The sequence below is a fragment of the Brachycentrus maculatus genome, unplaced genomic scaffold (genome assembly GCF_059751285.1).
Source record: "Brachycentrus maculatus isolate JH-2025_06_01 unplaced genomic scaffold, ASM5975128v1 h1tg000499l, whole genome shotgun sequence".
NCBI lineage: Eukaryota > Metazoa > Arthropoda > Insecta > Trichoptera > Brachycentridae > Brachycentrus > Brachycentrus maculatus.
In genome coordinates, this window is record NW_028281245.1 from 441,177 (window position 1) to 455,000 (window position 13,824).

At 29.4% G+C, this 13,824-nt stretch overlaps 1 protein-coding gene across 1 annotated transcript in view; it reads right to left on the bottom strand.

Moving 5' to 3' along the window:
- LOC148301933 (5-hydroxytryptamine receptor-like) overlaps nt 1-13,824 on the bottom strand; it is a 36,833-nt gene that overhangs the window by 9,890 nt on the left and 13,119 nt on the right. The window contains exon 2 of the mRNA XM_088272476.1: nt 1,082-1,191. Within this exon, the coding sequence (XP_088128602.1) occupies nt 1,082-1,191 (110 nt within the window). The remainder of the gene's footprint in view (nt 1-1,081; nt 1,192-13,824) is intronic.

A 13,824-nucleotide genomic window follows, 5' to 3' on the forward strand; every position in this document is an offset into this window, starting at 1 on the left:
ACAGTAAGAATCCAATGTACAGAAAGTTTGAAAAAAAAATTAAACAATGAAAAAATTAAGCCCTTTACCGTTACCGAGTGCTGAGAATCGATACTTCGACTTTGGTAAACTAACCAAAAGCAAGTCCGTCGATATAACGACGATGATGCCAGTGTATTTACACGGTCGAGCTAGAAGGTTTTGTAGCATCGTGCGTCGATTCGTGATTTCATAAGAAATCACGAATCGGAACATATGTTTCGATTCGTCAATAATATTCTTAAATAAACCAATTTGTCAAAAAAATACCTTTTAAGAAAAAATAAAAACAGATTCACGTTTTCGTTGTTTTTGTTAAAAACCTATTGTTTTCGCCCCAATAATTTGTACTCAATTTGAAATGGATCATTTTTCCAAAAAAAAAACTACATAAAAAATAATCTCGGCACTAAAACAGTTGATTACAACTTTAAAAGAGGGTAAAAAGCTTTCAAACTAGAGATGTGACTAATGGTTAACTGTTACTTTTTCGATAACCCAATTGGAATGGCATTCGTTACATATGATTTTATTTTATCAGCTTATATTTTCGATGTCAAATTGTCAAAAGTTCTTGGAAAAATGCACATATTAATATTATAAAACATTACACAATATAAATGAATTATGCAATAAGTGAACAAATTTGTGAACTGATTGAAATTATTAGCTTTTAATTAATCAAATTTAAGGCTGTACTCCCAAATGTACAAAGTCAGTACGCGTCAGACTGCGCTAGAAGCCACACGTGTTATCCACGCACATTTTTTTTTAGAATAAGCATTGGAATTTGGCGAATAAATATATTTTAATAATTTGATTAACTCCTTCGAGAAACTTTTTCAATACAACGTTAACTACATTAAATGTTACCAGGGTTTAAAGAAATTTAAGTTACGGGGAAATTTAAATTATTCCGCAATAAAAACCGAATCAAGTATTCGACATAATTTTTATAATTTGATCGCCATGTCTAGTAAAAAGCTGCCAAACGATAAGAAGATAATATAACTCTGTATAAAGTAAATTTCGGAACAGCATTGTTAAGCGAATGTATAGTTACCTGTCAGTCGCAATGGCTACAAGGTGAAGAATAGAAGCTGTACAGCAAAGGACGTCACTCGAGGTCCACATGTCACACAGCTCGGCTCCTAGAATCCACCCTTTGCTTATCTGCAAAGGATAATGTGAAAATCATAATTAGAAAAAAGTACATCCGTAAGGATATTATGAGTACCATATATTCAAGTCTTTGTACACAGATGCTAGATATAACTCCACAAAAGGGTTGTTATCAATAATTAAATCCAGTATTAGTATACAAAGGTTTGAACTCATTCAAAATAAATCTTATTTTTTGACATCTCATCAAAGATGAAGAAGAATATGGAAGTCTGGGCATTTACGGGGCTTACGACCGTCATAGGCTGGTTTAAGTGATCACTTTACACACGTGTAACATTCACCAATTCTACCCATTATTGACAACCACACTACTCAAATTCTTGGAAGTTTTATATATATGAACCAATTTAGAAACTTTGTTCTTGAATCACTAGAACTTCACTAGAAACATCTATTGGTGAGATGTAAAGAAGCTTTTTATTAAGCAGAAACTCTTATATTAGTATGTGAGATCCGAATCCTGGATTATAATCACACACATGAGAAACGCCAGAAAATACCATTTTCATTTTTATTATTAAGCTTATAATTTGACCAGATAATTTATTTACAACATTTTGAGTGTGTCCAAATACTTGTTCACAAAAACTGGATTATCTCCAATTACAGGAGTTATTTTCATATTATTTTTTGACATCTCATCAAAGATGAAGAAGAATATGGAAGTCTGGGCATTTACGGGGCTTACGACCGTCATAGGCTGGTTTAAGTGATCACTTTACACACGTGTAACATTCACCAATTCTACCCATTATTGACAACCACACTACTCAAATTCTTGATTAATCCAGATTAATCCAAATCTCAAATTAATCCAGATTTTGTGAACAAGTATTTGGACACACTCAAAATGTTGTAAATAAATTATCTGGTCAAATTATAAGCTTAATAATAAAAATGAAAATGGTATTTTCTGGCGTTTCTCATGTGTGTGATTATAATCCAGGATTCGGATCTCACATACTAATATAAGAGTTTCTGCTTAATAAAAAGCTTCTTTACATCTCACCAATAGATGTCTCTAGTGAAGTTCTAGTGATTCATGAACAAGGTTTCTAAATTGGTTCATATATATAGAACTTCCAAGAGTTTGAGTAGTGTGGTTGTCAATAATGGGTAGAATTGGTGAATGTTACACGTGTGTAAAATGATCACTTAAACCAGCCTATGACGGTCGTAAGCCCCGTAAATGCCCAGACTTCCATATTCTTCTTCATCTTTGATGAGATGTCAAAAAATAATATGAAAATAACTCCTGTAATTGGAGATAATCCAGATTTTGTGAACAAGTATTTGGACACACTCAAAATGTTGCAAAATAAATCTCTTTAAAAACTTAAAATGGGATATGTAAAACTGAAATTAGTTTAAAACATTTAAAAAAATGCATCTTTAAAACTATACGTTACACCCTAAATACAACAAAACTAGTAAAAAAATTATATAATTTATTTCACTCCATTCTGAATTATATTATTTGTTGGGGTGGTACGAGAAAATGTGTTATTATTTAATAGTTCTATTGTTTACCAAAAAATAAAATAAAAATAATATCGAGACAAACTCCCCACAGTGGATATATTCAACAAATTATTATTTATGACAGACAAACAGCTATGCGCGAAAACAATTCTTACAAATATATCATTTGGCCATGGCGTATTTGATTGCATGTAAACTGTCAAAGTTCGATGTGATGATGTCAAAATAGTGTCAATGCTCGATGTGATGATGTCATGATGGTATCAATGATCGATGTGATGATATTTTAATGGTATCAATGTACGATGTGATGATGTCATGATGTGTCAATGCTCGATTTAATGATGTCATGATGGTGTCAATACTCAATGTGATGGTGTCAATTTTCAATGTCATGACGTTAATGTCTGATGCGATGGTGCCGTAGTGGTTTCAATGTTTTATCTTGTAATAAAATAAAATTTAAATATTTTCATCGAATATCAAATTTTATTAGTTCAATAACTGTAAAAGGTACATCGCTTAAATTTATTTTGTATTATATTTCAAAAAGTATCTTAACAGGTAATAAATTGATATACAAGTACCCAAAAAATATTATGTATTGTATTTCCATTATCATTATTTTCAAAAACATATTTATGATTATGAATTCAGAACGTTTCGAATAATATATCATGAAATATTAAACCGAATATAATTTAAGGTACTTTGTCGTTTTTAACGGGAAAACTATAAATTATTTATGCGAATTGTATTGAAATAATAAAAAAAATAATATAGCAGCAAAAATTATATATTCTCTTTTGTTATCTGTTTTCTGGTTGATTTATTATCTCAAAAAAACCAGAGTAATAAAATACAGACTAATTTAACAAGCATGTGGTAGAAGTAAAAGAAATTAAACAATTTTAAAAGAATTTAGCTGAAACCGCGAGTAAGATATATGACCGCAAGCTCTGCCTTCCTGAAAATAATTTCAGTTTCCCAGAAGAATAATTCCACTGCCCTGTTTGCGGTAAAGCCTTTGTTTTTCTTATAAATCCTTTCCGTCACTTCTCACTCAAGAGGTGTTTCCTTCTCATAAATCCATCTCGCCAAAAGCGGCCCTTCATATTATAATAAATATTTTCCGAAGGGTTTAAATTGAAGGCATTATTTATTTTGTCATTCCTATTGCAATCTACGCACTCCTTTCTCCCCTATTTCGTAACTTACTTCCAACGAAATTGAATAACAAAATTTGCAATCAATCTGGGCAGAGTTGAAACCTAATAAGTTAATCTAAATAAATACATACTGAAGTATTTTTACTGTAAATCCACATCGGTTTAGCTTTGCGAGGCTATGTTATTTGTAATCAATCTGGATACAAGTGGTGAGTTAGTGCTAGAGTTTAGACCAACTCGTATTTGGTTTCAGGTCTAATACTAAACAAAACTAAAATATCGACTTTGGAAATTGTTATAAACCTAATAATACAATTACAAAGGCAATTTTGTTATATTCATATTTATAACGAACATTTTTTTTCCTGTCACAGATAAAAACACTTGTCGCAGGTGGTATTCAAATGCAACTTTGTGCACACAATTTCTAAGCAATCAGAGAGTAACTTTAGAAGATTTTCAATTTAAGTTTTACTTGGTAAATACCAAGGTGGGTTTTTCCCAAGAAAAACTTTAATTGCAAATGGATAGATATTACTTCAAAGTGACTACCGAATCAATTCATTATATTATAGTTTTTTGTTATTATTTAGAAAATTTGCGAGTAGAATACACGAAAATAAATCATTTTGATTTGTTTTATGCATTTCATAATTTTCTAGTGGAATATTACAAAATAAATTGTTATTATTTTTATTTAAAATGAAACTATTCAAGATTGTTCAACGATTTGGAACAAAGCATGTGTTTATAATATAAATCTGTACGTTGTGTATACCATACTACGAATCACAATGCATAAATTTAGACTTGCAAAAGCCGAGAGGTCAAGCAGTTTCACTATATAGTTTGTTAGTTTGTAGTCTCGAATCGGTACAAAATTCTTTATATTTTATTTCTGCTACTATGCCGTCGTATCTGTACCGATGCCTAAGAGACACAATACATTTTATACCGGAGCAAAACTGCTTTCGAATGAAAAAGGTTCTCGTATTGTAATATTGTAGAGCTCGGCAAAAGAATCGCAAGAAAATCCTTACTTTTTAATATGAATTTCTTGGGTTTCATCCGAGATTGTATGAGTTACCGCACACTTATTATTTACAGGGGCGCATCGCCGTTACTTTGCGCAGTTTTAATAAGAAAAAAACCTATTTTACGGCTGTGTGTATACGCTTACTATATGGTGACAAGTTAAAAACCGCCCAGGAATTTATGCGGAAATGTCATGAACACAATTAATGTCTTCAACGCGACTTTTTTGAGAACTATTTTTAGTATAACTACAAAAGCAATTTATTTGATATTCAGAAAGGTTCAAAAATATGTTGATATGAATTATTTTATAGTTTTGTGGTAATTATACATACTTCTGGATGCATTTTAGATATCTACACGACATTTTACACACACACACATACACACATACACACGCACACACATACACGTATTTATATATATGTATAATATATATATATATATATATATATATATATATATATATATATATATATATATATATATATATATATATATATATATATATATATATATATATGTATATATATATACATATATATATGTATATTTATATACATATCTATATTTATATATATATATATATATATATATATATATATATATATATATATAATACTTATTAACCAACTTATTAACTTATTATTAAAAAACTTATTAACCAACGCGCTTTTTCCCACAGGCGTAGGCAGAGAGAATAAAACACTACAAGAATCTGTATTTGCAAACAATCTTCGTTTGTATTTCATTTCAATCTGTATTTGCAAACATTTTGAGTGTGTCCAAATACTTGTTCTTAAATCTGGATTTCTCTACTTAGGAATTTTTCATATTTTGACATTAAATTGAGATGTCAAAACGTCATACTAACTCCTAAGTAGAGAAACTCAGATTTGTAAACAAGTATTTGGACACACTGAAGATGTTGGAATATTATTTCATTTATATTTAATTTATTTTGCAAGCGAGCTAATGTTCATCAACATCTCTCCAAATTCATTATTGTTATTTTATTTTATTTTTATTTTTTTCTTTCACTTTCTTATTTTTTTTATTATTTTTAATTTCATTGTATAAAAAAATGTTGTAAAACACATATGGCTGACTAAGTATTGCACCCACCACTTAGTCAAGCTGGAATAAAGAGTTATTATTATTATTATTATTATTTTTATATCGATCGAATTGGAATATTAAACAAGCATGATTCTAGTCTAGGTGTATAAAAATATATTATAATTTTGCCACGGACACTCAGTTCGTGACTTGTAGCAAATGTAGGTAATAATTATTCGCGAAGTTTCAGCGTTATAAAATTTACAAGACCCGTAGAGATTTTATAACTGTCTCAAATACAAAGATATATTATTTTAATTTTTATGATTATATGACAATAACAGATACATATTTGTCAGTATTGAGAAATAGTGTTTGCATATTTTTTTTATGTAGCTAACATTTAAAACATTTAAAACATATATATATATATATATATATATATATATATATATATATATATATATATATATATATATATATATATATATATATATATATATATATATATATATATATATATATATATATATATATATATATATATATATATATATATATATATATATATATATATATATATATATATATTAAATATAAAAATGAAACAGTGATCTTTAGAGTCTATAAAATTGTATTTTATAATTAAAAACAGATTTTTTGATAGTAAAATATATTAATGATATAAAACATATTAAAATAAAGTTAGTAGGTACATTGATAAATAAAATGTTGAATTAAAGTTAAAAAAGCACATACGTTCTTTTAGCTAATGAAAAGTTATAATTTTTTTGAAAAACAAAAGAATTATTGGTTCTGGTGATAATTTGCTAGCTAGATATTTAATTTAAACAGTAGAAAATGATGGTAAAAAACAGTTTAAAATAAGTAAGTATCAGGTATGAATAACCAAAGAATCCCCTTTTCTTTTAAAATGGATAATCATTAAATTTACGCCGAGGCGTTCAGATGCAAATACATTTTTAATGAAAAATGGTGCCGTGTGTCATTAGCATTTCTTGTCCAAGAATGTTTTCCAAGTGATAAAATGTTAACTGTTGATTCAATCGGAAATATTTGAATAAAAAGTCCATGTTTTTATTTTGGTCCTCATAGGAATGAAACTTGGAGCTTCTAGCATGGATAGTAAATGTAATAACCACTACGCTATTGAGGTGGCCGAAAAAACTGTATATTTTTCTCGAAAGCCTGCTAAAAAAACTTATCGAATTTGTGAGCATTCCAATAGTTTATTATATTTATGAATAAAATATTTTCAATCCAATAAATAATAAGTATAACACCTGTCATATACACAATTTAATATACATTTTTCCAGACATAATAATTTAAAAAAAATATCATTGCATTTTTAAAACAATAGATATTCTCCGTCCTGTCTAGGGGTGGTTTGGTTACATTGCCGTGGAAATATATAAAATTTATCTCTTTTTTACGCGATCAAAATGATTTGTGTAGTTTCGCCACAGAAAAAAATCCCGTCGACAATTTACACACCCATAAATTAAGCGACAACTCGGCGAAATAAATACAGACTTATGATTGTTTGTTAAACCATTGTTGACATTCATATACTAAAAGTGACAAGAGATAAATATCTCTCTTAACGTACTTTTTTCGTAAATTGAGAAAAATATTAATATCATTTACCTGTCCGTTTTTATATTATTACTGATTTTTCAAAAAAATATTTAAATTTTTATGTAAGTATTTTGATTATAAATTTTAGTATATTTTTTTACTGTTCCTAAATAAAACTATAATTAAAAGCAAAATAAAATTAGCTAACTATTATTATTATATAACTCATCTTAGCATAACCCTAGTATGTGATTATTTTTGTATTTTTTTGTTGTTGACATCTCATCAAAGATGAAGGAGAATATTGAATTCTGGCCAGGTGTCAATAAGCACCCTACCTACCACGAGAAATGTTTAGTATTGTGTGAGTAACTGTTACTTGCTAAACATGGCCCAGATGGCTGGGTAAAAAAAACTGTTTTTCTTGTCCTTTTTTTACCAACAAAAACGTTAATTATTAAGGCAAAAAAGGAAGTTCTTACATTCATATGACTTCTTATGGATTTTAAGAAAACGAGGTAATTATTTAGTAATAATAGAATGTAAAAAAGTGTTTATTAGTATAGATAATCAAGCTAACTTTCCCATCAGTTGTAGGTACATCGGGGGTATATGATTCAAAACCCAAGTAAGCAAATAACCAATACCGCTACGTACCCAAAACAGATGTTGTTTGTAGCAAAGTTTTGTGAAACCGATTTGGTCTACCAAAAACCGAAGAACGACGAGAGGCTAAGCCGCGGTTATGGACCATTCATCCCTAACACTTTTGTAATATAATGTATATGGATGTACGTACATTCTACATAGTTTGTATTTAAGACCCTAGTGTTATAGCCCAGTCGTTCTGTATTATAATTTTCCAGTAATTCTGCAATCTCTCAGATGAATTGGGAAGTATGTTTTCTAGGGATGGAAAGATTGATAAAGATAATGAAATGAGCGTGAATGCTGAGAGCAGAATAAATGGTGCCCTGAAATCAGTTATCGAAATGGTGGTTTTTGAAAGATATCAATGTAGATCTGGTTTAAAATATTGATAAATGGGTAAATTTTGGAACAGGTAGATGATTTCGTATATTTGGGCAGTATGATTTCGATGGATGGAAACGATGTTAAAGATATAAAAAGGAGAGTGAATACTGGAAACAGAGTGAATGGTGCACTGAAATAAGTTATAGCAAATAAAAACCAATCAAGCTTAAAGGACAGTACACAACGGAGTCCTGTTTCAACCGTAACGTATGGTAATAAAGCATGGAGTTGGCAAAAGTAGGATGTAAGTAGACTAAAAAGAGGAATGATTCCCTCTCTTCCTTTGGTGGTCTTCCCGGAAGTCATCTACCTTGAGGTTGGCAGTGCAGTGCGATGTGGGGCAGTCTGGATGGTTTCAGTTTTCTCACATGCGCATACCATTATCTTCTTAGTTTTCTTCCACACCTTACGACATCTTGGATCTCTCATATTTCTCTTATCCTGGTGTTCCTTATTCCATCTCGTTGACTCTTGCCAGATATGCTCCTAAGGGTCTCATTACAGACACTCTTAGCGCGTTTTCTGTGACCGCGGTGTCCTCTCTCATTCTATCCCATATCGCTCACTCCTTTCAACAACGTTATTTATCAAAAATCGTCAATTTTCAGTTGTGCATGTTTTCGGAATGCCCAGAATGTACTATTTCCCAGCAAATGAGGCATATTTTTAATATTTACCCGCTAAAGGACAGAACGTGTTGTTTTTGAATTTTGAAGAAAAGGTATTGTATAATATTTTTTTTAAATATACTTAATATTTTTCAAATAGAGAAAAAACCTTCAGGTTTTACCTAAAAAGATCTGCTGCGCAGTATTTATTTTTAATACATTTTATTATATTTTCGAACTTTAAAAATGATCGCCTGAAAAATCAAGTTTTTGTGATTTATGACGTTGTTGAAAGGAGTGGGCGATATGTCATGATGGAATTTATAAAATATTTACATAAATATTTAATACATGTTAATATTTTTAATACTGCAATTTATTTCTTAAAATTTAGTGTCTCAAATATTTGTTCGACAAATTGCTAAAAAGGGAGTTTTTTCGGAAGCTTTGATTAATACAATTTCGTACGTAGCGACTGGGGTATGGTCGTTACAAAGGATCTATGTATACTTGTATAAGTAAGTTGTTTGTTTATAAATTAATTAAAATAAGTAAGGTTCTGGAACTTGATCGAAGAGGTTCTAGTAAATGACGCGTATTTTGGAGAAACATATTTAGAATGGTTAATTTTGGGAAAGGCTGGTTTGTTTAATTTGTGAGAAAATTAAGCTTAAACGTAAGGGAGATCAAATATTTAAACGTTTAGGGTATTAACAACAACGGTATAAGGATTAAAATATTAATGATGACATTTTTTGATCATGTAGGATTTTAGTTTGTTATTAATTTATTTATTTTCGGCATTACTGCCTATTACAAAATATTACATAGAAAATAATAATAATTGCAATAAAATTGAAAAAATTAAAATAATGAAAAAAGAAAAGATAAGTATAAGTAATAAAAAATGCAAAACTTTAAAAGAAAAGGTTTAAAAAAAATTATACAAATTAGGGAAGCTAATAATCACCATAAAGTTCATAGCAAGAGATCCAAAAATTGTTCTATAAATTTTGACTTAAAGGTATTTATTGATGTACTAAAAATATCTTATGAATGCATCTAGAATAATCGGACATTGCTAATTTTAATTTTGTAATAATTTTTACTGTAAATAAAACTTATCTAGACTCTAGATTTCATGGGAACTGTGAGAGTACTATACAAAAAAGCAACTTAAAAAATTATCGCAATTTTGTCAATCGATTGGATCACACCGAAAAAAAATAGAAGAAAGGAAATCTTTCTCTGTTAAATCCTATCCTCACCTTGTGGTGCATAGGGCACCGCATCGTATAGAAGCGGTGTTATCATGGCCATTAAATACAAAAGAGAAATTTTATCAGCCTTGCGTTTCAGGTACCAGTCTAGGGTAATATCAAATGAATATTTGAGTGTAAAATCACCTACATTTATTTTGACCCTCCTGAAAATCAAACTTGGGACCTCCAGTACGATAACCAAGCATGCTGATCTATAATGCGATATCTATCTATATCAATTAACTAAGTTGAAGATTAATTTCAAATAGATAGATAATATTACTGCAAAGTTAAGCTAAATCATTTAATGTAATTTCATTTAAATTGACATCTCAACGTAGGCAAATAAGAATTTGTAAGTCTGGTTCTTACAAGGCTTACGACTAATTTAATTAATCTTATGTACGTATTTAATATTCGTTAAGACTTTGAGTGATTATTTAGCCCTAACCACAATGATTTCGACTAACAATATATATATATATATATATATATATATATATATATATATATATATATATATATATATATATATATATAAATATGTATATATATATATAAATATGTATATATATATATATATATATATATATATATATATATATATATATATATATATATATATATATATATAAAACCCTTATCCGCACCCCAATGGTGCATAGGGCACTGTGTCTTATAAACGCAGTGTTATTATGATCGTTTTACACATGAAGGAAAGGTGATCAGCCCTCCGCTTCAGGTACCAGTCCATGGTAATATTGAATAAGTATTACAGTGAAAAAAATATTATATTTATTTTTACCCCCCTTGGGAATCGAACCCGGGACCTCCAGAACGGTAGCCGAGCGTGCTGACCATTACACTACGGAGGCGGAAAAAAATATATACCAATATATAACAATATATACCACGATATAAACTCGATAAATTGGAAAAATAAACAGTTTTCTGACAAAGGATAAAAATCGATATATTTATCGAGAGTCGATATATGTAATAACAGCCTCATTTTTGCGGTGAAAATTCAGAGTTATTGAGTTTATATCGCGGTTTACATGAGTTTACAGCAAGGCGACACAACTGTGATAAGGGTCCTAGTGTGCAAAATGTTTATACGTAGTTTTTTATTATTTTAGTATCTAAATATATAAAAAAGCTTTATATTATTTTTAAGCGCCGTCGTCGTGCGTCAGTACTGAACTTAAATAAAAATCCTTTCTCATAAAATAACCCTTTCGTTTACCAACGTTGTTGACCGATGTATCCAAGGAACACTTATTTTAAAACTTCAAGTTTGATGTTTCAAAATTGAATTTATTTTCGATGAACCCTTACCGACATCGGGAGAGGAGAGCTTAAAAGCTTTCGCCATTTTGTTGCGTCACTTGCCCGAGGGTGTAAGAAACTGTTTTTACTAAAGTATATATATTTAGAACGGACGAAGTTTGAAGAAGCCACCGCAGCAGTCCGGTTACATGTGTAATATGTACGGACACGTTAAACTACTAATAAACTGTGAGCTTCTGAAAGTTTATGCTAAATTAACTTTAAGAACTTGTGCCTAAACTGAATTTATAATAATTATGTTTTGAGTATGATCAAATCTGTTAACACAAATATTGGATTCTACCCAGGGTTGACAATAAATTCAATGAAGGAAAAATAATCTTCGCTTATAAATTAGTCCAGGGTAATCAATATAACATTTTTGGTGTCTACAAATCCTTGTTCACAAATTTTGGTATCTCTTCTTTGGAGTTTTTTTTTACATTTTTACATCGCAACAAAGATGAAGAAGGAAACGGAAATCTAGGTATTTATACTTACTACCTGTCAAAGGCAGCTTTAAGTGATACTTTATACATGTGTAACATTCACTCGGCTACCATTCTGGAGGTCCCAGGTTCAATTCCCAGGGGAGGGGTCAAATAAATATAAGTGATTTTTTTCACTCCTATATTTATTCAATATTATCCTGGACTGGTACCTGAAGCGGAGGGCTGATCGCCTTTCCTTCATGTGTTTACGATGAAGATAACACTGCGTTTATATGATGCAGTGCCCTATGCACCATTGGGGTGCGGATAAGGGTTAGGTAAGGTTATAGATAATGCCGTTAACTTGATTAAGCTTTTATTTTAGCATAGATATTTTTATTTTATTTAATCTATATTGATAAAAATGTCAATATTCGTTTCTTAAAAATATTAAATCTTATAAAGTTATGTACCGATGGCTTTAAAATTTTTCCAATCAAAACTCCCATACGAAAGGAATCCAACAACATTGTAAAAATGGATACATATTTGAAAAATAAATGCAATGTGGTTGTCCAATATTAAGCAGAATGGAGAACGTTACACAAGTGCGTAAAGTGATCTCTTAAGCCAGCCAAATGCCAGTTTGTAAGCTTCGTATAAAAACGATAACCGCTTCATGCCAAGTTAAGATACCTATCATACGTAAATCACCTATCATATGTAAATCATATGATAGGTGATATCACACACCGACATAAATCACAATTTTTCACATTTTGTGGTAAGAATCATATAAATAATAATTGCTTAATAAAACAGTCATTATAATCAATTTATTTTTAAATTTGATTTTCATAGTAAAATATTATTTGCATATAGAGGTTATAGAATCGATAAGAAAACTGGTTGTATTACCATGTGCCGTAATTATTTTTTGATCTGAACTATAAAATAATAAACTGCCATTATGGTAATGCCAACTTATCTAACTAAACATAATCAATTTAGACATAATCCTGTATTTACCCAAGAATACTAAAATCTAATCAAAAATTACCAGACGTAAATTATATGTTTTGAATATTGAAAGCATTAACTTTGTGGATCATATTGATATATTATTTCGAGAAATAAAAATACTTTGTGTTCTGATCGGCTCACCTTTTTATTAACCAACTAGTTTCTATATATATTTAGTAATAAATGAAACCCTGAAGAGGGCAACAGGTTGTTGCCGAAACTAGTTGGTTAATAAAAATGTGAGTGGATCAAAACACAAAGTATTTTTATTTCTCGAAAAAATATGTCAATTATATGCCTTATTTGGAGCAAACACGGAATATTTATGCATATTATTACATGTATGGTAAATTAAAGATACCTTTTAACTCTGTGAATTATTTTAATTTCCGTAAATTGTAAAATACTTTTGATGTTTGAATTAATCCCAAAATTAAAACAGTTATAAAATATTTCTACACGTTATATTAATATCATACCAATCTTTATTGTTAAACATAAAAGGGATTTCATCAAAAAAATCCTTTAACCAGATAAGAACATAGAGGTGTAATTCACATTTAACTATGTATTTTTTTTAAATGAA